Genomic DNA, 27,061 nt, shown 5'->3' on the forward strand with positions numbered 1-27,061 from the left:
AAGGCAGTTTTTGGACTAACTGATTGCATGTTACATTGCATAATTTAAAATATTATTTCTAACAAATACTCAACAGTATATAATTTTTGAAATAATTTATATTTTGCATTGATCATAAATATGTGTTAAAATTTAAAAGTATATGGTACTGTACTATTACTCATATAATTTGTCAAACTGTCATCATAATTTTAATGTTGCTTATGTACTGATGTATAGATATTAGTTTATCATCTCACATTTTGTTTTTACAATAAATAAAAATTGTAATTTTCTTTTTTCCATATTGTGTAGTGCTGACTGGATTATGTTAAACATTATTTCCAAAGTAAGAAAATAAAGTAAATTACCACTGTCCAAGAAATATGCAACTGAATGCTTTCTGGAGTAGTGTGATTGGTTTAGTTTGTACAAAATTTGAATACTTATGGTTTTGTTACTTCTCACGTATGCTGATGTCACTAAGAACAACTTTAAATGGAAAATGTTTTGTTTTTCTTGAAATTAACATTTTTTTACCTTATAAGAAGAAATACAGCTGAATATTGTATAATTTATGAATGACATTTTAAATAAGGATTTAACTTTAATTGTGTGTTGATGATGTTAATCACTTTGGATTTCTGCCTGCAATCCTGTCTGGAGTAGGAGTAAGCCAACTCTTATATGTTCCAAAGTTGATTTCTAGCACTGAAGAATCTCAAGTATCTACTGTAGTATCTTGCTTGAAGATGGGGTGTCACTGACCATGTATCAGGGACAATACACATCATTAAAAGTAACTATATTTAAAAAAAAGTGCTTTTAAGGCCCTTAAAAGTCATTAAAATTAATTTTAAGAAATTGTTTAAAGAAATGAAAATATCATTCAAGTTGTTTACAATTGATACTAGTGGTGTTTCAACATAATCTTTTATACTAATGCTACTACTTCTCAAAAACATTTTCTTTAATTGAATAATACACTGAAGAACACTGAATAATAATGTGATAAAAACATTCAGTGTCTTATAACTCTCACAGTTTTCCCAGATCTCTAACTACATGTCAAAAGTCATTAAGAATTCAATTAACCTGTTCAATGTGTTCCCACACTTTAAATGTACCCCATTATAATGTTATGACATACTTGGTTTGACCTGTCCCTCATGAAAGGTTTAATTTACTCATGAAATGTTATCCCTTGTGATCTAGAAAATCTGTTGTGATAAATGTGAAAATTTATTGCATAGTACTGCATGCCTTTGGTATTTTCAGCCCCACATTTAGCTCTGAGCTTGTAAATGCTGCTATTTTCTGCAATGTTTATTTCAGTGGATGCTTAGCATGTTCAGCACTTCAAAATGGCATAGATTAAAAAAATATATTGTGATAGAGTAGTCCAATCTGTTTCGTTAAAAAGTCAGTAATTATGGCTCTGGAAGATCATTAAAAATCATTATTTTTTCCAAGCCTCTGCCTTGAATGAACCCTGTGTAAAGACAGCTTGTTTGGACATGACAATAAGCAACAGTGTTCATAGAAATGAAGCAGATGTGCTATTGGAACAAAGAATAAACAACAATTTTCTGCTTTGGCATGCCAGCATCACGTTTTTGAACTTGTCTTGGCATGTATTCAAAGACTGTATGGAACTTTCCTTAGGTCTAGATATTACAATTTTCAGTCGATTTCAGTAACCTTAGAAATATATGGATTAGTCCATTTATGAAAGTTCAGCTGATCATGATGAAGTAGCCAAAGCCATAGATGAAATTAAGAACAGTGTCACTGAATCTGCTACAAGCCAACTTCATGTCAGCCAACTTATGGACTATTATTGAGAACTTTTTGAACTAGCTGTAACCTTTCTTGGCAGCATCTCTTTGAAGTGTGGTTAATAGCTACTGGAGAACTGCATCATGCATGATGGATGGCCAAGGCATTATATACTTTCAAGACCTTGATCATTTTTGGAACAGTTTTAGCTCATTGGCCTAAAGAAAGAATCTCCATGACATTTTTGTCATTGTTTGAGCCTATCCTATGACATGGTTCACTGCTTCTGATGCCATTTGTTCCTCTTGCAGTGACCTAAACCTCCTTATATTTCTTGTTGAGTATAAGAATATTAATTCTGCTCTTTCAAAATCTGCTGGTTATATATTTGCAAGATGTTTGTAGTAATCTCTCTGAGGAGCTCACTGGTTTGGTCTTTTTTGATTCAGCTGAATTCACAGAGATAAAACAATCAATGGTTAAGGCACTAAATGAGAAGGCATGAAATAAACTTCAAAGGACATTAAGCTGAATATCAGGATGTTTGAGATCATATCAGTTTAATATTTTGACAGAAGAAACACAACAAGCTTCTACTTCAAAATTCCATCCGGATTATGACCTCAAGTTATAGGATCTCAGAGAAGACTGCAGGGACACAATTATGTCTGTTCAACACTTAAATGTTGTAAATGAAAGTGCTGAAAGAAGGAGTGGTCCTGTTTAAGAAATATATAGACATCACAATGAAGAAAGAAGAGTGGAATCAATTCCTCCTTGAAGTTGTGCAGGATCATAGAAGCCACTTTGAATGGAGCAAAAAAGTAATAATAACAATGCAAAGGTAACTAACTATGCTAAAACCATATAGAAATCAAATAATTAAGTAATATTATTTTCCATACAATAAAATGATATACTTCAGATGAATTATAATACATAACAAATATTTTTATATCACATTGTACATACTGTACCAGGTTACTGCAGTTTAGCACTTCAACCTCACTGAATAACCTCTAAATATGGTCCAAATTTGATGAAGTTGAGCATTTAATGGTTTTTGTACATTAAAACAGAATTAGGAGATGAATTAGAAGTGGTTATGAGGTCAGTCAAATTGACCAAATCAATAAAAGCATACAATAATAAAAGTAACAGACACAATATACAGTTTTTTCTAAAGAAGAATGTTTGATAATTAGCTGGAGGTTATTAGGAAGTTATAAAAACTTTGCATGTGAATTTTGACATGATGCATAAAGTATTTTTATTCTTCAAATCAGAATTAAACTGCATGTTGGATAGTAAACATTTGAAAAGAAAAACCCATGAGAAATCACTGCTTTAAAAAAAAATCTTGACTCTTAATAAAAAAATTAAATATTTTGATTATGAAATATTTGTAATGCTTGCTGTTAATCTACAAAACTGTACTGGGCTAAAAGTTATTATATGAAAACTATAACAAGCACAAAATGGTTACAACTTTATTCTGTTGAATGTTGCTTGAAATGAGAGAGTTTATGTTGTTAGCTATTGTAATATGTACAAGATGCTCTATTCTTTCCACATCTATGATATTAAAGTAACTATTTCTCATTCTAATCATTCCTAATTAATATGGGTTCTTTACTGAAATCTGGACAGCGTAGTATAGGTGTGTTTACTAGAGGATCTTTTAACTTCTTAAAAGCAACTTGTTTGTCTTTGGTCTAGTTACATACCAAATTTTTGTTAGTTCTATTATAGGTTTTGCTAGAGTTACAAATGTGGAATAAATCTTCAGCAAACACCTACAAATACATAAAGTACTTTGATTTTTTGACATTTCTTTGTATTAGATAATTTTCAAGCTTCTAAACGATATGAGTAAAATTTTACATCATTAATATTTACCACATTATAAACAATTTCTATTTTCCTCAAAGTTAAGCAGACAGTTACATTATTGAGGTAGCAGAATACATTAAATTTGCAAGATTCTACACAGAAGTTCATTCTCCAACTTTTTTGGAAGGAAAACAGCATTTGCTTTTTATGAACAACATCTGTTCATTCCTTATTCCAACATTTCAGTAACAGTTTTTTAGTTCACTTCTTTGATTTTTTTGGTATTTTTATTGTATCTGGATTATGGGAGTCTTATTCCCGAACATGTTTTTGTGTTTTAGTTTATGTATTCCATAGGTTTGTCCTTTTAACAGATTATGTATATAAATTTAAGAAATTCAATAGTTCATTGCTCTTAATATCTCAACTTTTTTAGAAACATCATTTTGAGTGCACGTCAGAAAGTTTTAGTGAGTTACATTCAAAATTTAATTGAACTACTTTCTTACTATAGTATGTAAATAAAGCTGGCAAAAAGATAGCTAATAATCTAAATTTTAACAACATGTAACTTTTAAGTTCTTAATTTCATAAGGCAATAAATAAAAAACTTCTGAATTTATGGTTGTGTGAATATTGTGGCATTTGCTCTATAGGCAACCCCCCTTTTTCTATACTATTTTTATCATCCCTCTAAGAAGTATAAATTTCAACATAAATTACTTATGAAAATGTTGTCATCATTCAGATAGAGCAAGTGTTTTATAGCCTTTAATCTAATTTGGTTACAGAACCATTGAATAAAAAATCACATCCTACTTATCACACTCACATGTCACAGTAGTTCTTTTTTACATTTAATACCATATTGTTTATAACCAATAGAAAGCCAAAGTTGAAGTCTATCAAACAACATATTATATTATATTGTTTTATGTACAGAGAATTGTCTGTTATGCCTCCAGCTCAAACTTTATTGTGATTGGAAACAAGTCAAGAAGCTCAGCTACATTTTTAACAGTTTGTTTTGTTGCACAGTTAGAAAGCGAAGAATATTGTGAAAGTTATGGGATATGATCTGCTTTTTGCATGCGATCACTCTATGTTCTTTGGTGCATTATTGAGTTAAATAAAAAAAATTTAGTGCTGTAGTACCATTAGTATAAAAAATAGTAGGGTTAAGTATTACAGACAGTCAACAGCAAAAAAAAGAAGACACAGGAAAATACTTTATTTTTTGTTTTTCCTCTGCATTTTTTACTTGGTATTATGAAAATAGCTAAAATATAAGGATCATAAATGTTTTAGGTTAGGTAAAGTAAAGAATAATAACAATAAAATAAATTTTTGGAAGCAATCTTGAATAATCCATGAATTACATGATTTCATGGGGTAACATGAGCTTTATGTTCATGAGTTGTTTTATAAAGTTTGTAACAAAGATATTAGTTTGGCCATTGTTCAAATGGCAAAAAGAGAGTAAAAATTAAATGTAAACAGGTGTATACTGGTATGAATTTAAAGCTATTTAGGATAAACAAATGTAGTTTCATGTTACCATATGAATTCATTCTACAAACAAACAAATATAACTCGGACTTACTTTGATATATTTAGGTTAGAGAAAATAATGGTTAAAATGTAATGTTTTATACTACTTAGGATATATATGTTACAGATTACACAAATGTAATTTGAAAATTTTGAAATCAATAAGTATTTATAATCTTAACAGGAAAACCAGTTTGCACTCAGACTATTAGAGAAAACTATTCAATATATTCACAGACAAATCTTTATTAAAATACTTTAAATTGGTTACAAACTTGTTTAATTATACTGGGTACATGTGGAAAGAGTTAACAATGTTTTCCAGTTTATACTTATATGTTTGTTTTACCTCACTGTGTTTGATGCTACATTCTGTATTTTACTAGCTAATGCTTTGACTCGATCATGGGAGAACATTTCTTTTCTGTTCCACCCTTCTCTTCATCTTTATTCCGAGTCATTAGCTGTGGTCAGAGTCTTAAGGTATTATATTCCCTATTATTCCATACTGCCCTGCTTGATTATTTCCATTTCTTGATAGAGGTAGGATAGTATATCCTATTCCATTACTTCTTTGGAAACATCTCAGCCAATCTTACATGTTCAGCTTTTAATGCAGATGTTCATATCTCTGTGCACCAATTTCATTGGTTTATTTTCTCGAGTTGGAGTATTCAAAAACATGTTTCTTATCTTTCTCCAACTTCTCAGTAAATTGTCTAATGTTTCATATACTTATTTCATTATTGTTTCTTGTGTGCTTCTTCTACTGCAGGCTGTTGGTACTTTGACTTTTCTAAATGTCATAAAGTTACCTTCTATAATTTATTTTTATACTATTTTAGTGTCTTTTTCAAGAATTTTGTTCCTTTGTCCATGCAAGTTCCTCATTTATGTCCTAAGTAGGACTTGAGTCTTAAGATATCTCACTTCTTTTGAATCTTTAGTGTTCATTCTACCATCTTTCTGTAAAGATGCATTTTCATCTGTTGACCCCTTTAAGTGGAAAATCAAGAGACATTTCTCATAATAATGCTTCTCAGACATTTTAAGTTACATTTCATCAAATATGACTTTGACAATATCTTTGGTTTACTGATCTTGGTACCATTTAGAAGACATCTTAAAGATCATGTAGATTATTTCAAATACTTTTTGCAAATTTTATCTTTATTATGTTACTGTCTTTTCAGCTTCAGGATTTTTACACCTGTGGTTATACTCCATGCCAAATGGAATGCATAACAGGCATCTCTTTCTCTTTAATACCTCCTTAATGCTTTGTACCTTTTTTCTGGGTGTCTGTGACTGGGAAGTATTTAGGAGATTTTATATTTATATGCATTCAATAAATCAAAACTCTCATTATTCATTAACCCATGCATTTGTCTTAGACAATGCAGTCTTCTGCTCTAGGTATCTATGAGTGAGTGTTGCTTTCTGGTTGTTGGTGACACCACAACAGGAAGCTTTACCATTGTTTTGTGCATGTCCTTACATTCCATTAGAGTTATCTGAGGTTGGATACCTATTTTTAATGGAAATATTAGCTTCAACTATTAGCTTCATCTATATTGTTTATTATTGTTTTTCTATTTTAATTTGATATTTACATTTTACTCTCTTCAGTGTTTGAGATCCATCCTTGGGTCACAGAGGTTTTGATTCAGTTCTCCCTGAGTATTCACAAATTTATGAGGTTTTGTGACTCACTGTATGATTTTATATAGAGATGAAGAGGGGGGTGGGTACAGTGTTTGGAGTATTATTTCCTCATAATATTTGACTTGGTTGCTCCCTTAAAAATCTTTCATTACAGGAGTGTTACATAGTGTTCTTACTACCTATTTATGCCTTGCATCATCTGTTTCCAATTGTTGGCTGCACAGGTCAGATTAAATATCACAACTCTAACCAGTTTCTTTTCTGTAAGGATTGAAGGGAGTCAACTGTGATGGGGTACTCTGCTCATAGAATGTGTTATATTTTAGTGTCTTTAAGTCCAGTCATTTATATAAGATTGGTCAGTTTTACTCATTCACTCTCAAATCTAGTTCTCTGAACCTTTATGGTTCTGGATTCTACATATTTATTGTAGTCTAGAATATCTTCTTCCTGCCCTGTACCTTACAGATTTATAACTTTTTCTGTATCATAATTATTCTTATCATCTTTCTCATTGTGGATATTCTGATCTGTAATATTTTAAAGGGAAGATTATCTGATCTGAAATTTACATATTTAAAACTGAAATGAATTTGAAAAGGTTACCTCTGAAGTAATTTCCACCCTACCTCCATGTGGGCTGTAAGTGGTTTTTGTCATGACTTCAACTTTAAAAAAATTATAAATTATTGATGAGAAAGCAGATGTTATTTAATGAGAAAGTAAAAACATTTGGTTAAGTGATGCATGATCTGTGAAGCATAAAAGACGTTGAGAATTTGAGTCGTGTTTACAAAATAAGACCTAACTTAACAAGGAAGACCTACAGTATTTCAGAGCTAAGCACCTGTTTGAAATTAATTTTAATTTTAAAAACTTAAAATTGTAGGAATAGTATTTCTATACATTATGTAAAAGTACATACACTATTACACAAAATAATTTGAACATTTGTAATATATTTTGGAAGAAAAATAACCTCCAGAACTAAGAGAACTTTGAATAGAGCATAACAATAAAAACAGCTGTTTATTTGTTTTACATGTTTACTAATTTGTGTGTTAAAAATATTATTTAGAATCTTTTAAAGTACAGAAAATAAAACTTTACTGGATAGCAACGAGAGCAAATCTGTATAGTCCTGGATTATGGTCACAATAAACCCCTGGCAAATATTCATATTATCATTACTTTTGTAATTCCAAGCAGAAGAACTGCAAGATTGTACTGCTATGTGTAAATATTGTTGAGAGAAGGAAAGTTTCTGGTGTTTTTTAAAGTATTTCAATTTTTTAAAGAAAGTATTACACACCTTCAAATATATTATATGGCTATGTTATAGCATTTAACAGTGAACTAGTCAGATTAAATTTACATCAACATTCAATCATATTTTGGTACACAAATTTTATTCAGTCGTTTTGATTGTTTACTTTTATGCGAAACCCCTCTTTGCATAAAAACTTGCACTTTAAAAGAAGGTTTACAATTGGAACTTTCTTTAATTATTCTACCTTTAAGCCATTCTTTAGTTTGATTTTATCTTTGTTATTCAGATAAATGTAGTGATTAGAAAGTAATTATTTGATAAAATAATCTTTGAGTTGGGCTTATTGTGCACAAAGAAACAATGTTTATTTTTGCATCAGCAGTAGGGTACTATAGAGTTTGTTGAACCAGACAGTCATATTATCTCAGATACCCTAGTTTCTGTATGAATCAATCACCTTTTACCTTTGTGAAATGGTTAAAATATAAACTGTTACATGTAGTTGAAATTGATTTGATATTCCAAACTATTTGAAAATAAGATGTGACACTGAATACTATACCTGTAACTATATGTGTATATATATATATTTATATATTAATATTTAATGCACAAGATAATTATGACAGAGTAACATTCTTGACCATAACCTGATATATAGTACAGTTTTCTTCTGGTTCACATGTCAGCACAACGTAGTTACACACTTGTCCCAGGTACTGAGGTTTCCCTCATCTTGGTACTTAATTGGGTGGTTGTCTGGCATACTTTTCCCACAGTTCAGTTACTTCAAAAGTTTAGTTGTGTTTAAGGAGTATCACAAAACAGACTTATCCAGTTTCCTTGATTGCAGTAGCAGAATGGCAAATCTCAGGTGACATCTCAGATAATTAATGGCTTAAATACCTACAACATTAATAGTAGAAATTATTATGAATGCTAGAGAGGTTGATGTTTCTGTTTTAAATTGATGAAACAATGAGTTGCCATAACAAATTCATAAGCCAGTTCTGCATGATGAGATTCTGCATACTCCACTTAGAAAACATTTGGCTACTTCATGGGTCCTATTCATTCTTATTAGATCTCTCTTTTTTATTTTTACCCCTTATAATGGCATGAAAACTCCAACTGATGAAATTTTTTTTTTTGGAGGCATCTCCTCTTTTGTGGATACAGATTATGACAGCTAGTAGGGGGGCTCAGTTACACTTGTTAGTAAGTGTGGGTACCCTGTAGAGATCTTTCCACTTACATTCCATCTCAGGATCTCCAGAATACACTACTGCAGCATACTTTTAAGTTCAAATAAAGAACAGGAAGTTTGGAGATCCCTAACTGTAGTCTCTCATCAACATACAGCAAAATCAAGATCACAGGCATGGTATTTCAAATCAATGATTGAAGAGCAATATTCAGAGAGACTTTTACTGGGCTATTCATGTTCATAGGTTTCATACCACCTTTGAATATCTAACCAATCCTTTTGCTGAATTTCAAACTTACATGAACAACAATAGTACAAAGGATCATGGAAGTAATTGCAGTGGGAAAACACATTTGTTTTAAAGAATCATAATTTCATTACTACACCTTTACTATTTTGGAGTTATTAGATACTCCATTGACCTTTAGGTAAGAGTAACATCAGCTTTTACAAGTGGCTTGGCAGAATATGTTTTACATGAGCTTCATACCTGGCTAAATTGACAAAACTGTAAACACTAATTTGCAGAATTAAAAACACAATGCTTCATTAAACACACATGAAAACAAACCTCAGTAATCATATGTTCTCTGGAATCAAGGCAGCACTTAACACTTTTGTCAGAGTGGAGAAAAGCCTAACCATTATGCACTTTTCTCAATTGGATCAGTTCTCCCACAGTACAGTGGTCATCCTCCTCACTTGATCATATTGTAAGAAACATAAGGAGAGGACATATATTTTAAAGTGTTCTTGAACCTTTACACAATTGTATATCATTAGAAGACACAGTAGGAGATTAATGAATTTTCCAGTGATATCCTTCAATGGGAAAGTTAAGCAACATCATTAATAGAGCATAAAGCTTGTTAGTATGTGAATAGCAAAGAATTACGTTAAAGTATTCTGCAACTGGTGTATCTGCATATTAAACCAAAATCTTGAAAGTAATGCATGTGTTTAGTATATAAATAAGGTATACCTTACTCTTCTTTGATGCATATTTTAGTTATACAAAGTTGAAATTTCTAGTCTGAAACATCTGTAATCTGTTTAAGACTGAATTCAACTTGAAATGTTATTTTTTATTGCTTAATCTGATTGTAAAACTTGTATACTGTTTCTTGAAATGACTGCAATTTATCCTTCTGTACCTTGTGTATAGAAGACTGTCTTGTAAATGTTACAAGTAACAGAGATATTTCTGTACTCCAGTACCCATTTTTTTACCCTCAGCAACAGAAAGAATGTGTATTCTGAAAACGGTAATGGTCTTAAATTATATTCACTTAACTTTTAGAGAATGACATTCATGTTTGCCACGAATTATCTAATACTTGCTTGTGAAGTAGGATGTGTGTTTAATCTTTTATCCAGTATTTTTTTAATGGTTTTGAGTTATTTTTAACAAATCTTTAAACACAACTTCTTTGAATTTCTAACTGAAAATATCACAATATAGTAGTTGTTTTCAACTGTACTATTGGCTGGTTCTTTAATCTGTATTTGTTGTTTGCTTGGTTGTTTTTGAATTACCACATACTATCTCATTCAAACAAATTCCTCAAAGTATCTTTAACCTCTTTTGATATTAATGAGACATAATTCAAGAGTAGTATTTGCATCATGATGAGAACTTTAGCAGAGAATGGGAAAGAGAAGCCAAGCTGAGCTGAAGATGATAGTAGAGGATCTTTGTTTCACTTGTAAAAGTTCGCTGTTGAAAGTAGAATGCTTATTTACATTTTAACAGCTATTTCAGAGTGCTGTTGAAGTGACTGACTTATGGCTTGTTCATTCAGGTACTGCTGGTCTCATCAATCAGTCTCAAGCAGATAAGCTTGAGCACACAGGTGGGAAGTTACGAAGAAAGAATCACTGACTGTGGCTTTATACAGATCAGTTATGGCAGTTTGACTTATGGCTTGTTCATTCAGGTACTGCTGGTCTCATCAGTCAGTCTCAAGCAGATAAGCTTGAACACACAGGTGGGAAGTTACCAAGAAAGAATCACTGACTGTGGCTTTATACAGATCAGTTATGGCAGTTTGACTTATGGCTTGTTCATTCAGGTACTGCTGGTCTCATCAGTCAGTCTCAAGCAGATAAGCTTGAACACACAGGTGGGAAGTTACCAAGAAAGAATCACTGACTGTGACTTTATACAGATCAGTTATGGCAGTTTGAACAAGTCAGAAATATCAACATCGAGCTCTGTTGACATATGTCTCTGAATAACTTCCTTGGAAGTGGCCAGATATGAACTATAGTGAGCAGATCATGTTTATCAACCTGCCTTTATTCACCTTTTGTAGAAGCAATTGCAGTCATGGCATGCAAGCCAGGAAACTTCTCATTATAAGAACAGACATATTGATGCTTTTTTCCAACTTGAACTTTGTATTTGAGCAGCCTTGGGCCATGATGCCATTTTTATGGCAATATATTATTTGAATAATCATGAGTGAAAGTTTGGCATTCAACAGTGTGAGAGCACCAGCCAGCCACTAGAGAGAAGTCAGTACTTTCACAACCGTTTCTACAGAATGGCAAGAGTTATGATAGGTTGCCCATCTAACAATCATCCTGAAGTAGTGAAGTGAAACATATTACACATCCATATGTCAAGGATTCAAGGAAAACTCAGGTCTGTTCCTTAAACATTTTATTTAACTAAGTAACTGCATGGACTTCTTGGACCCAACAACAAATAATGCAGCATTCTCTTTCTAATTTGGATGGACTGGTACTGAACATCATAAAATACCTGGAAATCCAGTGTCACAATGCTACCTCAGTGATGTGACCAATTGTATTAAAGATTAAAGATTGTTTAGAACAGCAAAGAAAACATTCCTAATATATTTTGTTAACATATTTGTTGAAATGGGTGGTCAGCTGGGAAGATAAGCATCATCCAGCATTATATCAATACTGAAGATGTGTGGCCTGTAAAGAAACTGTCATGCAGGCTTCCTTGTAGCACAAAGAATAAGGCTAGCACTCTCATATATTGAATACTGGGTTATTCAATTCTTCAGTGAATGTTTAGTTGTTACTAGTTGTGATTGTTGGAAAGAAAGGATGAACTTCAAAACTCTTTGTGAACTTAAGAAGGCTGAATGTGGTAATGAGTATTAAATAATGTATATGCATTTGAAAGATCCTCTTGATTAAGTTCATTAGATCTTGCCTCTGAATACTAGAAACTGAGCTAGAAAATCACAGCAAAGCTAGGAATTTTTTAATTATTCATAAGGCTCAACTGCATTGAACATTCATGCTATTTGATCTCTGCAATGCACCAGTTATTTACATGTGACTGGTGGAAATTGCATTGTGTGGTTTTTCTTGTAAAATGTGTGTTATTTATGTTGACAACATTTTAATGTTTATTATCATATTCTAGACCACAATTTAAAATCTAAACATGGTATTTCAAAGGTTAAGAAAGTCTAAAATTGAATTAAGAGAAATGTCCTTTTTTGCACCTTTGTGTCAATTTTTGGATATATATTGAGGAGAAAAAGAGTGTTTACAGTTATGAGCAATGATAAACTGGCCCAAACCTATAAACAGGAAGAAGTCTAAAGATTTCCCATCATTACATCATATTATAGATGTTTGTTCACCAATTTTTCAAACAGTAATAACATCACTTTATGCATTAATTAATGTGAAATCACATTTTAGAAGAACTGGAAACTGTCTGAAGTAATTGTAAATACTAAAATTTACCTTGGATATGGCTCCATGTTAATTTATCCAAAGAGATATTTCATTCGTACTGGATATGGATGCTAATAACACCATAATTGGAGCAGTGATATCACATGTACAAAATAGTATGTAGCATGTTATAGCATTGCAACAATGTATTCATGCCATTTGAATTCCATAAATATATGATGAAGAATTTACTAGTTTTGCTAGTATTTGTATGACCATGAATTTTTTGCTCAAGTAAATCATGCATAATAGAAATGATTTATGTACTTTAATAGAGTTGGAAGTATGGTCGTGTGTACAATGGTAGGAGTACAATTTTGCTGTCTTATGCTGATGAGCCTGACAACATTGAAATACAGACAGACTTTCCCACAGCAGGTGATAGCTTTTCTATTTGTAGAATGTCCACAATTCTTAAGCCCTAACCATGACAATTATCTAATAACTATTTCCATAGATGTGTAAACATTTTTGTTTCCTTTGCAGCTCATAGAAACAGTTGACCATTCCAGAGAAAACTGTTGACTAACTGAAGGTTCTCCTTTCCAGAGAATAACCCTGTGTATCAATGGAACCCTTTGCAAAAGTGATTATGATATTCATTAAATCACTGTGGTAGTTGATTAATTTGTCAATTGGCCTAATGTATTGGCTTAAGTGGTTGCTGACACATTGGCTAAACAGTGCAAATCTTGATCTTGAGCACCAGAGAAGGTTGATACTGATAAAGGAGTAAACTTTAATGAGAGTCAAACTATAAAGTATATGCTTTTTAAGCCCAGATCAAACTAATCTGGAGCATCATGTGCAATATTTTGCATATCACACAACAGAGCAGAGGTTCAATGGCTGTTCTCTAAGTACTGACAACGAAACATTAAGCTATAATCTCATTGTATTTCATGTACAAGTCTCCAGCAGTTAAGGAATTGCCTGAAAGTCAGTAAGAATTGGTGTAGTGCTTATGTGATCCACACAAATTTACACATTAACAGATTGTAAAATTACCCAGAGATGAAAGAGAACATGTAGTTAGCAATAGAATGTCATTTCAAACAGGGAGACTGAATGTGACTCTGGTATACTCTATGAGTGTAAATGAGTTAGATGTGGCAGAACTGGATCTTATCTTGTTCTGTGGTTACTAACTCTGTCAAATAAAAGCATTCATCCTTTATGTGGTGTGTGAAAGTTTGTTGTACATATTGATAAGCTGGAGCTATATATTACCAACATGCCTGATGTTAGTGGACTAAATGGATAGAACATCAACAGTTTATACAACTGGAGATGACTGCTAGGAATTTGGAAATGTCTGAGCTATTGGGTGAATATGTGAATTAGAAAATATTTCAGGTATATTATGTTACCACTCTATTGGTTTATCAAGATAGCACATGGTGGTAACTATTACATTAAGAACATTATTGGCTAGCAAGCTTTAGTAATAACTAGATTACTTAGAACACAAGTGACATTATTAAATAAATAAATATATAAAGAAATTGATACTATGCCAATGGATAAGTTTAATTTCACTTAGTGAAGCAATCCATAACAACCATCATATGCCAGTTACCTTTTTCAGTTTTTGATCCAGATCCATCATTATTCAGGGTGATTATCTTAAGAGGAGAACTTACAACTCTTTTGGTCATTTTTTTCTCTTCAAAGTGTGCACAGTACAGAATATAAACAAATGTCCAAGTGTTTTATGTGAATGTGACCAGGAAATGCTTCTGTGCATTGACAACAGTGTGCAAGACTCCTTGGTGCTGTTAAGCCCTTTGCAAATCATGAAGTATTTCTTGCCTTAAAGCTCAGAGGACTACTTGGCTCATCACAAGTTGGTTACAATATTTCTGTGGTCTTATTGAGGATACAGCATGCCATCCTAAACTCATATCACCATTTAAGTGCCAGATATTATATGTTTTAGTACCTTATTTGCCAAGATTTGTGTGGGGCCTTCAGTTTTTCACTCTTCACTTATGATTAATTATCCATAGTGACCACCCAAACATTGATATTTTTTTTCACTGGTTATTTGTTTCATTATCGCTGCTGCTACAATGATTTTGACTCATATATGATATCCAGGAACCAAACTTTTAAGTTAACTGGATATGGTTGGTAAATATTTCTGCTGACCATGGTGGTGTTTTACAACAAAGTTGTAATTTTATGGCATCATTGTCCAGCTTACAATCATACAGTCCAGATTTTTCAACTTAATTAGCTTTACAGTGATATGCTCCATAGCATACAAAAAGCTGTGGTATGTTTTATAAATACTACGAGTGCATGTAGTTCTTTTTTTTAATATTTGATCTATGTCTTAGCATATGATTTGTATATGCAGTCAAGTGATCCATACCAATCTGTGCTTGTAACATAACAGCACTATCTTTGTTTGAACTTCAAACCTCCATCCTTGATGCTTCAGGCCACAGATTGAAATGTTTCAACCAAAGAGAAATACGTTGTTTATGTAGATAAGACATATTTCTTACTGCAGTTTTTTAAGTGTAAGCTCAATTAGTCTTTCTGAATTGATACACAGTATTATATAGATCAAATAGTATGTTCTGTATGTCATAGAATACTTGTAATGTGTAGTTCTAGGTCTACTTTTGTTGATCAATTTGACTTTCCAGTATACAGAAGCCACATATAGTGTACTGAACCAATGGGAGCCTGCCAATTCATACAAACCTTCATCAAAATTCAATGTTCCTTCCTTCTTTTTGACAGTTTCTACTAATGATGACCAAGCATTCTCTGAATGATTTATTATGCTATCTTATAACATTCATTCACCTTCAGCACTAGTTATGTCTTCAGTGTTTAAACAATACTTGCATGTTTGTGACTGTATTGAATATCAGATATCTATGTGATGATATGTGATTTATATCTAATCCAGTCGACCATGTAGTCCCATTGATGGTATAGCATTGTAATTGACACAGCACAGACAGCTTAACTACAAAAAGAAGTTATAGCAGTTTAGTTATTGTTAATATCATTTCATGAAGATAATTTTGCTTTCAGCTGCTATACTAGCACTATGTTACTGTTCATCATCTAATTAGAATTACTAAATATGACAGAAAAAAGCCAGATTGATATTCTATGTGTGATTTTCAATTTGATGCCCAAGCATTATACCATTGTGACCTGTGCTCATCATACATTACATTTTAAGCTGTTGTCACTTTATTACTCCACCAATGTTTTTGATATGAATTTAATTTGTGACTTGTGTGTGGTTTGGCATTATTCACAGAAGATATGGCTAAGACTGTCTTGTAACATGTTTTAATTTCAAGTTACCAGATGGAAGAAGAGCTTTATTTTGATGGTATCATAAAATAACATGCAAATTAAGCTTAATGAAAATATATTAGGAAATAAATTAATGGATTGCAATGAAACTAAACTTTTAAAGGCTTTATGGAATTCTCAAATTAATTACTGCTAAAAAGTATAGGATAGATCTACTAATAACAGCAGGGTTGAACAAGGAATTTGATGAGCTATCTAAGTCTGAAAACATTACCAAGTTTTAAGTTGAGCAAGGAACAAGCAAACTAGATATATTTGAAGATAAGTGGAATAATATTTATTAGAGACATAAAATCAAAACAGTGCATTACTTGCACATTCTTGTTCTCTACCAGATTAATGTTTAGTACTTCAATCTTCATTCTCTGAGGACAAATTAATTTCTAGAAAGTTAAACACATCGAAAATCAAATAGAACTGATCTTGAAAATCATAATTTGAGCTCAGACAAATCCTCAGTTTTCTGTCTTTCATCAAAATGATACATTATGATCAATCACTATCTTAGTATTCACTGGCTGAGACATGCTAGTGTCATCTACATGACCAACTAATGAACATTTGCATTTTACCAGACACAGGGGATGACAACTGATATGAAAATAAAAACAAGAACACCAGATCATTCTAAAACCAAACATTTTCAACAGTTTTTGTGTTAAGTGTTTTATGCCAAACAACATTGAAACAAAAACAAGAACATTAGAAATACAATAACTTCTACATCACTAAAGGTTGTGAAAATGTACATGGTACATGGAACGTACGATACTCTCGTATGTCACAGGTTCAAATAAACAAAAATATACTTAGTACAATGGATGTAGCCAGGGTTATGTTCAAATGTGAATTAATTATATTATTTGTATTGTGCAGTAGTTAACAAGGTTTTGCTGTATAACTATAATATTATTTATTTTGGAAGGTTCCTATAATATTTTTTTTCTAATTACAGATCTGAGCACCAAGATTCCCACAAATAAGTGCTTGACAGCAGATATTTTATGGATATTAAAGGTTGTTTACAGACACTACGTCTATAAAGTTGTGAAAATCTGACAAACCTATTTGTCAAAATGTTTCCAGGTTCAACCATTGGAAAAAAGTTTGTTTGCAGAGAAAGCAAAATGTGCTTATCTATCATTTTTGGTCTTATGCCATACTGATCAAGTCTGTGCTTGTGTCTATGACTAAGGAATTAATGTGTTGACATTTGGTGAGATTTGGAAAAAAAATCACTGCAAGTTAAGGAAATATATATATATTTAGAATTTTGATAACAATAAATATTAAGTCACAATAACATTTTCCAAAATGTTTGGGCTGTTTGATTGGTTTGGGAGAAAAAAAATAAACACAGTCTAAGCAAATAGAATACATATGTAGAATGTTGAGAGAACAGTAAGTATTAAGTCACAACAAGATATTTCAAAATTTGTGGGCCATTCAGGGACTGTTGACAGGGTGCCTGCCTAACATAACTTGGTAAAGTGTTGCAGTCTCAATAAATTGCCTCATTTTTAACTGTATTTTATATAGTCGTATAAGATTTTTGAGAATTCAGTTTTGGAAGGCTTATGACATGTAGGATCATGTGAGTTATATGTGGTTTACAATGAATTCAAGCATGGTGAGAAAATATTGAAGGAAAAGTTCATGATTTACCAGTTGTTTCCAGGCTCTCTACCCATAGTTTGTGGCTGGATGTGAAAAGTTTCCTATAAAGTTTTATCAGCTTATATACCTAAGAAAAGCACTTTTAGTATTTTGCACACCAAGAGATATGTGGTTTTCAGTGGTTAAGGCTATGCAGGCAGTAAGATACTACTCACAGACAAAGTCAAACTCATAAAAAACAGGAAAAATTACCCCAGTGATGCATTTATTTTTGTAAAAATGTATTTGCTTTCAAGTCTATGGCGAAAATAACTCCACCCGCTCCTGTAATTTTTATGAAGATATAGCACCTTGATGTCATTCATTTCCAGATATCTCTAGAAGATAACTTTTGTAATGAAGTATTTTGAGAAGATAGAGGTTCTAAAGATAATAACCTAAACTGATAAGCTTGTGAAGCTAGAAGTTGAAAAAATGAAAAAAAACACACTGTATATTATTCAAAGGCTAATTTGGGTTTTGCAGTGGACAGTAACTAAAAGAATGTGAAAAATAAAAAAGTATGTATTAGGCATCTAATTGCCATTAGATTTAAAATACAATCCTGCAGAAATGACAGTTAAAATAGTAAATAAGACACCCACTGAATAAATTTTGGTTAAGAATTTGTCTTGTTACTATCCATGAGTTGTGGTTAAAGAAAAGCAAGTGGCAGCATACAAGCTGAAAAAATGTTGTCCAAACTTGTTGAAGTCACAAGAGTAGTGGAATCTGAGAGTGATGGTTTGCTATTTAATGAATCTGATAGAGAGAACTACAGTGAAAATAACACTACTTTCCTGGAGTTCACTAACATTTGCTTTATTAACAGATGGGAAAGGACAGCAAGTACCAACAACTATGTGGGACGTTGTGAAAAGTCAGTGATAAAATGAGTTAGAAATTTAAATGAATAAATCATGGTTGTAAACTTGCATGAAAAATTATTTTTTTGAAAATGAGTTATAACTAACTGTCATGAAGGGGCTTCATGAGGTCAATATTAACAAAGCAATTCTGTAATCTGTATCTGAAGGAGAAGAATATTGTAAGGAAGAATACTGTAAGGCTGCTGAAGATGAGCTGTGTGTACTTACTAAGATAAGAGATTCAAGGATGAAGGAAGGTGTTATTCATCTGGCTGAAGAAAATGAGTGTTTCAAGTTCATGCACCTTATGAAATCAAATGCATTTAAGTGTGTAATTTTAAAAAGCTATTATGGAAACATTTAAATGAATGCACAGTTCTTTAATGCTTTTATTGATTTTTTGTTTAGTTTTTTTGTGAAGTTTTGTGAAAAATAAAATATTTATTCAGTTGCTATTGAGTATTGTCAACTTTGTTAATATGTTTGTACAAAATATTAAACTGCAATAAAATGTATCTCAGAACAACTGGTATGGGTATTAACACTGTTATTTATAAGAAGAGAACAATGTTTTGATCTTCCTTGGCCATCTTCAGATTAAGAAAGAGTTTGCAAGTGACTATTGCCAAACACATCTTAGGGACAAGAGTATAAACAGGCACAGGATTGTAGGGGGCATTGCGGTTGGATGTTAGGTTATTGATTAGTATAAGTATAAAGTTGTTCCTTTATTTTGGTTTTAGTTGCTGTATAAGTAAGGCTTCTTTGATTTTGTATTTGTTTATATTTGTTTCCCTACTTAGTATCTAGGAGTTTTATATAGTTACGTTGTGTGTTTTTGATTTGCAGTGTTCAAAAATATGTGAAGGTATTTTTTTTTGTGTTCTTTGAATCTAGTTTTCATTTTTTGCTTGTTTCTCCAATATAGAAGTTGTGGCAGTTGTTGCATTGTATTTTATAAATTATGTTGGTGTTGTGTTTGTCAGTATAGTTTCTACATAGTATGGACTTTAGTTTTCTACCTGGTTTCTGAATAAATGTGGTGTTTACTGGAAAGTTGTGCTTTGTTATAAGATTTTTCCAAATGTTGGTTATTTTTTTGCTGATGTTGGGAACATATGGTATGCAGCAGTATAAGGTTTTGTAGTTTGTTTTATCTTGGGGTTTGTTGTTGGTGTAGGTGTGGACGTTTAATTTTTTCTAGTTTTTTGAGGAAATTTGTTGGTGTTGATGAAGTGTTGTTTTATTTTGTTGATTTCATTGGGTGAGCATAGTTTTGTGGTTGTGATTATTTGGTTTTTCAGTATGTTGAGTTTTTGTTTTGTTTCATGTGCTGAATCCCATGGAATGTATAATCTAGTGCAGATGATTTTTCTGTGGATTTCTGTTTTGAATTGTGTATCAGCTCTAGTGATCTTGAGGTTAAGAAATGCTATTTGGTTAGTTTTTCCTGTTCACTGGTGAACTTAATGTTGGGGTGTATTGTTAACATGATTGAAAAAACTAAGTGCATGTTCTGTAGATGTGAATCTAGCAGTTATATCATCATCATACCTGTAACAGTATAGTGGTGGATGTAAGGCTGAATTGATTGCTTGTGATTCAATATGTGTCATAAAAATGTTGGCTAGAACTGGTGACACAGGATTCCTCATACTTAGGCCATTTATTTGTAGGTAGTTTTGGTTATTGAACATGAAGAACCTTTTTGTGGAAGAGAATTCTATAAGGGTTGCTAATTGATTGCTGGGGATGTGTATCAATGGGTTGGGGTCTTGGATATAAAAGTTCTAAAGCTATCTTGCAGGCTTCAGTTGTTGGGACTTCTGTAAAGAGGGAGATTACATCAAAACTGGCCATCAAGGCTTTATGTTTTAGTTGATTAAGAATATATTTTAAAGTTAAAAGAGTCTTTGAAAAAGGAGCCATAGCTTTCAAGTAAAGAAAAATGAACAAAAGTACTTGAAAGTTATATAACATATTATCATCATAGTAAGCATACAAACCCTGACCTTATGGTTATGTTGCTCAAGTCACAATCTGTGGGTCATGCAGTGTTAGACACAGTAGTGTGATTTCTGTGTGGTAAAGGATTAGCCCAAGAGTTGGCAGCTGGCTATCTTCACTTTGTTCATCAGACAGAGTTAAGGATGACAGCAGGTAGATGCACTCAGAGGAAACACAACTCCTTAAGTACTATGGAGAAGTTAAAAGCTCCTCAGGTTTATCTTTGAAGATCAAGCAAGGCTTACGTGGTATTCTCTGTAGAGTTCTTGCTCACTCAGATAGATCAAGTGAGTGATTCTTGTAAAAATGTCTCTGACATTTTGCCTTTGGAAAATTATATGTTAGCTCAGAAACCAAGATTGCAAAAACACTTAAGCTAATTTTCTTACTTCTAGTTGTCATTAGTTGTGCAAATGGTTAATAACCTAAGCATTACATATACTAACTTAAACAATGCTAATTATTTTGAGTAGCTGAATATCTCTTATAGTGAAACTGCTTGATAGCTTGGAAAGTAAGTGTTGCAAAACCCTTTTGGTCTCATTAGGATTGCAGTCAGCTTTCTTTAGTAACTTCAGATTATCAAGTGATAATAATGCAATATAGTATTAATATCATACCTTACAATACACTTTGAACTGAGTTCCTGAACTCCTAGCAATCACTTTCATTTAAGCCAACTAGAATGTTTCTTGACTGATGTGCTGCAGATGTCTTGGGATACCAAGAAAATATTGAGGGGAAAAAAAGGGAGATAAATAAATTGTTTCATCATTTTTCTTGAAATATTTTTATTTTTAATAAAAGAAACATGAAAGATACTTATTTTTTTTATACACTGTATCTAACTTTTGTTCTTTTCTACATAATTTCATCCACTACTTACTGGGATGTTATCACTATGATTCCTCTTTGTTACATCACTTTAACTAGGCTATAAAACATTAGGGGTGACAATTGTAAACTAGGTATAGGGTAGTTTTAGATGAAAAGCACAACCAGGTATTACATCTGCCAGCTTCAGTTGCCATAGCTTTATGGTAATTGAGTGTAAATCACACAGTGCATGCATTTATTTAATTTTGAACATTACCTGATAGCTTGGAAAGCAAAGATCAGAACTTTCTTTCAATCATTGATCATTTAACTATCTAACTCTTAGCTGCTTATTGAAGCTAATCTCAGCCTTATCAGTTGGGAAGTCATAAGGGATGAATGGTTCAGTGGATCACCAGAGTTGTTTGTTCCCTCTAGATTTGGCACTTATTCATCTGACTCATCCTGAATAGCAAAAGTATTTTCAGCTTTTTCCTTTTCATCTACAGAGTTGAAGTTGGATAAAACTATATTTGTGTCATCATCTGAATTTATAGTCTCCTCTTTTAACTTTTGGTCACACCAGTGCACCAAAGTTTCCTCAGTCACACACAGTTGTCTGATATGCACTGTGCATTTTTATATGTCTCTTGATTTCTGTTACTTATTTGTCAAAGGAATGACTCATTGGAGTACAAGATGAAGTTTTTTCTAGCCAGAACCAAGGGTATTCTGTATTGTTTGAACATACCCAAATCACATCCAACTTTCTATGGGATACATTAATAGTTTCACTGTCTTATTGTAGCACCTCTTCTGTCATATTGTGGCCTATCCTAGATATTTATGTACAAACTCATGAATGTCAAGTGACATAGACCTTAACCACTCAAAAATTTCATGTATTTATAAATTGGATATTTGCTTTAATTAGAGCACCATACATTATACCTGCAGGATCAGACTTTTAAGCTGAACAAGAGCATTTTTAGTAAACAGTTACTTGAGCTGCTCAGTTGCATGAAATATTCACTCTCATGACACTGGGTAAGATTTCATCTGAGGTGGTTCATTCAGGATTAGTAAACTATGCTTGACATTCCACTAAACCATCAGGTTTGGAGGGATAAGGCAGAGTGCTTATCTTCATCATACCCAACACATTACACAACTCACAGAACATATGGCTCTTGAAGTTATTTCCCTGATCTGTGCAAATCTCATCAAGTGTTCAAACTGGGCTATTGAATGCTTTGGAAGCACATCATTCATAGAGTTTGTGGATGTATTGAATACTGGATAAGCCTTAGCCCACCTCAGGAAGTAGTTGATGTGTGTGTGTGTGTGTGTGTGTATATAGAGGCCATCATTTCATCTTTGGGAGTAAGCTAACAATATCCAGAGAACAGCCATCAATTCTTTGCTGGAATTTAGCCTATTTAAACTATATTTTTCTCTGTGTAACACACACCATACAATATTCATACCAATGTTAAATTTTCTAACTCAGATGCAGGCAAAATAACTGTGTTATCTTTGTGTAATGAAAAGTTTGGAGAATTTTGTGTCTCAAATCTCTGATGACCACTAGTTGTAATATAAGCTGGAAACCACTGCTTGGTGGATGATATCAATGGTACAACACTCCTTTTTTCACTTTTTGAAGCAGTATTCACTACTTGCTTTTGGCTACCCTGTACCTGTTGCACCAATGGGTCAAAAATGATAGCCTTGTCTTCTTTGCTGCATGGCAAGGTGTGGAAAATTCAATGAATAATGACCTAGTGTTTAACATGTGGAAACATCAATAGCATTTGTTTCTATATGTTAACCAAGGGAAGACTGGGAATAGTCCTCTCCATTCACTGGATACCATTATGGTTGTATCGTAAAACCAGGATGTGTGAATTGACAAACAGTGACTTATAAAGACAATGAAATTACTTTATATGAATAACATTTTCATTATAAAAGAAAAACTGAAAGACCACCTTTATTTTTGAAATATTTATCAAATCTTCCCTTAAATTTAATGTTTACAGCTGAAGGCAACCTATACTATTGGCTAACTACCTTGTTAAATAATGAATGTCTTAGCTGAGGATACTCCTATCCTGCTAAAATACACACTTGTGCTCTTTAGTCTTACCATTTTTATTGATACATATGAAAAAATATGATGCATCAGTGTTGTAAGTTGTGTTAACAGTTTTAAATGCATTAATCATATCCCTTCTAACTCTTCATTTTTCCTGAAAAACTATTTACACCTGTCTTCATTTGACAATTTTTCAATCCCAGGTATCATTCTAGCTGCCATCCTATGAATTATCTCCAACATTTCTATGACCTTAAGGTAAGGAACATGATTGAACAAAATACTCCAAATGTGGCCTTAATCAGTAACCTATGCAATGAAATTATAACCTCTTTAGATTTCAATTTAGTCTTTCTGTAGATAAAATCTAAATTTTTATTTGCACTACTATTAGAAAAAACTGTTTTGGATGGCTTTAAGAAACAGGTTAATTAGAACACAAAGATAATTTCTCTTCATAATATTGTTAAGGTTATTCCCAATAAAATTGTAATCCAAATTATGATAACCCAAATGCTTTATCTTGTAGTTTATATAATTAAAAGCCTTTTGATATTTATTCACCAAATGAACCTTTTATAAAGCAACAGAATCCTCTTCCTTGCCAGCAGTCAACCAAGACATTAATATCACCAGAAAATTTAAGTAATTTATTGACCATTCCTTCAACTGTGCCATTTATTTCAATTAAAAAGAACAAAGGTCCTAACAATAAGCCCTGAGGTACCAAATTTATGACATTATTCCAGTTTGACTGAACTCCATTTATAACAACACTCTTTCCTCCATCAGCCACTTTTCTATCCAATTAGTCAACTTATTCCCCACACCTGTAGAGATAATTTTTTTAACAAACCTGGTTGCCCTTGCAAAAGAACCCATTCTCAGACTTCTCTTGGTAGCCCTCATCTGAAGCAGTATCTTTCATAAAGATATCAAAATAGCATTGTAAATGAGGGCTAATCAGTAATTTCAGTTAGCTTTACTACATGCAGTAATTAAATCACTGTTCTGCTTGAGTGTTTTTTCTATTACTTATTATGTTTGATTCCCATTTATAGAAACATTTACTTTGACAGATATTAGTCTAACTTCTCAGTTGATTCAATTCATTATGTAGCTCCTTAACATCCTGAGTACAGCTGTATACATACCCTGGCATTTAATTTTATCAGAAAACTCCTTATGAGTCTCATTAAGACAAATAAGAAACAGCAAAGAAGCCAAAACACTGACTCTAGAGTGACTTTGCTAGAAACTATGGTCTACTTTCACTGGATTTTATTAATAAACAGCCTTTTGCTTTTTCTGTATTCAGTCATCAAATAATCAGATTCATAAATCTAACTCTAACAAATTTAATTATTCTCCAGTGAGACAGAAATAAGTCTACAGACTTGAAGTGCTACAATCCAGGATTAAATTCCCCTAAAATTTAAAATTCTGTAGAATATTAAATAACTAGCTAATATAACAGTTAAAATCACAGGGAAGAAATAGAAACCCTGAAGGTACAAGTCAGGTCTAAACATATATACATACATACAAAGTTTTGTACAGTAACTGTATAACCAAGCATTAGAATAAGTTTCAATTGAACATTATAAAAGACAAATATTTTCAATGCTGAGCTATTTTTCACTACTTTTCTTCATTTTACCTACCTAATCTGTGTGCAATTGTCTGATCTTAGGTATAGAAGTTTTTTTGTCACAAAAATTGTGATTTAAGTAATTTTATATCCCAGGTTGTAGCATGTAAAACTGACATAGAAGATTTAAGAGAAGTGAGCTCTGAAGAAGGCAAAGCATTTGCAGAATTTTATGGTGTTCATTTCATAGAGACCTCTGCTAAGACGGGTAAAAATGTGGAAGAAGCTTTTCGTCTTATAGCTCAAGATGTATATGAAAACATTCAGAGTGGTGTATTCAAGATTCAGAATGACTGGGATGGTATAAAAGTGGGATTTGCAAATCCTAGAGCACATTTCCAAATAGAAGAAGGTGAAATTGAAAGTGGAAGTTGTTGTTAAAATGGTAAATATCTGTAATTTCATTAAAGATGCTTTTTTGAATTTCAAAGCATTTGAAAAGTGTCATTTAGACCTTTATGAATACTTGTTGTAGTTAAAACATCAATTTTAGTGAGACTTCTACCTTGTCAAATATATAATGGGAAAGGTAATTAGTCTTTTAAATAAGATCTTTTAACCTCTGGACTAATATAAGAGTTATTTTGTGTAAGTAGACCAGATATATGGTTATTGCTAATATATAGTTATATCTGCCTAAAATATTAAAGATAAAATCAATTTAAGTTCTAAATGTTAATAATTTTATTTTTCAAAGAGTTTGATGTGTTGATTATAGGAGACACATGCCTTTTAGATAATTTCTAAATTGGTTTCCACGTTATTTTTAATATATCTAGATAAGTTAAATTTAATAGATGATTGTGTAATATATTAAATTGTTTTTAAATAATTTTAAATATGCAAAAGACAAAAAATTGTGGGTTTGATTCATATCTAAATAAGCATGAGTGTTTAAGATCATGCTTTTGTGATGTTGCAACTTGCACATCTAAATTTAGGTTGCATCATTTAAGACTGTGATAAAACATTTAATAATTGCAATTTACAAAAACGATAAAAGACAGCCTGATAGAATGAGATAATCAAGTACCTATTTGAGTTTTGTTCCATCCAAATCTTTGTATTTTGTGATTCACAAGAAATAGAAAATTAATTCAAATATTGTTATATTAAATATTTTATTGTATGAATAGTTTTACCATTTATTTATGTACATAAATCTTTCCTTATCTTATTATTTATTTGTATTCATTGCAGTAATGAATTTAAATTTTTATATATGCCATAGTTTGCTATTTTGTGCTCTTGTACATTATCATTAACTTGGAAATTTATATTATTTACTTATTAAAGGTTTTTTGCTGTCTAGTATTTTTATGGACTTTGATAACTGTGTTTGTTTTAAGCAATATTTATGAACATTTCTAGAAGTACTTAACAAAGTGTTTTAGCAAAACAAAATTGTAGGATTCTGACTACAATGGAAAAGGGTAACGTATTTCACTATTGAACATTCTGGATAATATCTGATAACTTATTTTTGCAATGTATGTATTTCCTTGCCTCAGGTTTGAACCTGAAACCTGTCATACACCATGTAGCACTTGCTAGTAAGTTATGTTTTAAGAACTTGTATCAACACAGATATAAGTGTATGTAT

General features: G+C 31.9%; 1 protein-coding gene and 1 long non-coding RNA gene across 3 annotated transcripts in view; both read left to right on the forward strand.

The window, feature by feature from the left end:
* LOC143241077 (ras-related protein Rab-39B-like) overlaps nucleotides 1–27,061 on the forward strand; it is a 50,973-nt gene that overhangs the window by 16,390 nt on the left and 7,522 nt on the right. For both annotated transcript variants that reach the window (XM_076484586.1, XM_076484585.1), the window contains exon 3: nucleotides 25,555–25,843. In XM_076484586.1, the coding sequence (XP_076340701.1) occupies nucleotides 25,555–25,839 (285 nt within the window). In that variant the 3' untranslated portion in view covers nucleotides 25,840–25,843. The remainder of the gene's footprint in view (nucleotides 1–25,554; nucleotides 25,844–27,061) is intronic.
* LOC143241078 (uncharacterized) lies at nucleotides 259–19,412 on the forward strand. Its single transcript, XR_013022172.1, has 2 exons — nucleotides 259–2,602; nucleotides 17,317–19,412. It is a non-coding gene; the product is annotated as an uncharacterized LOC143241078 (long non-coding RNA).

Source organism: Tachypleus tridentatus, chromosome 13 (genome assembly GCF_004210375.1).
Source record: "Tachypleus tridentatus isolate NWPU-2018 chromosome 13, ASM421037v1, whole genome shotgun sequence".
In the NCBI taxonomy this organism is placed as follows: Eukaryota; Metazoa; Arthropoda; class Merostomata; order Xiphosura; family Limulidae; genus Tachypleus; species Tachypleus tridentatus.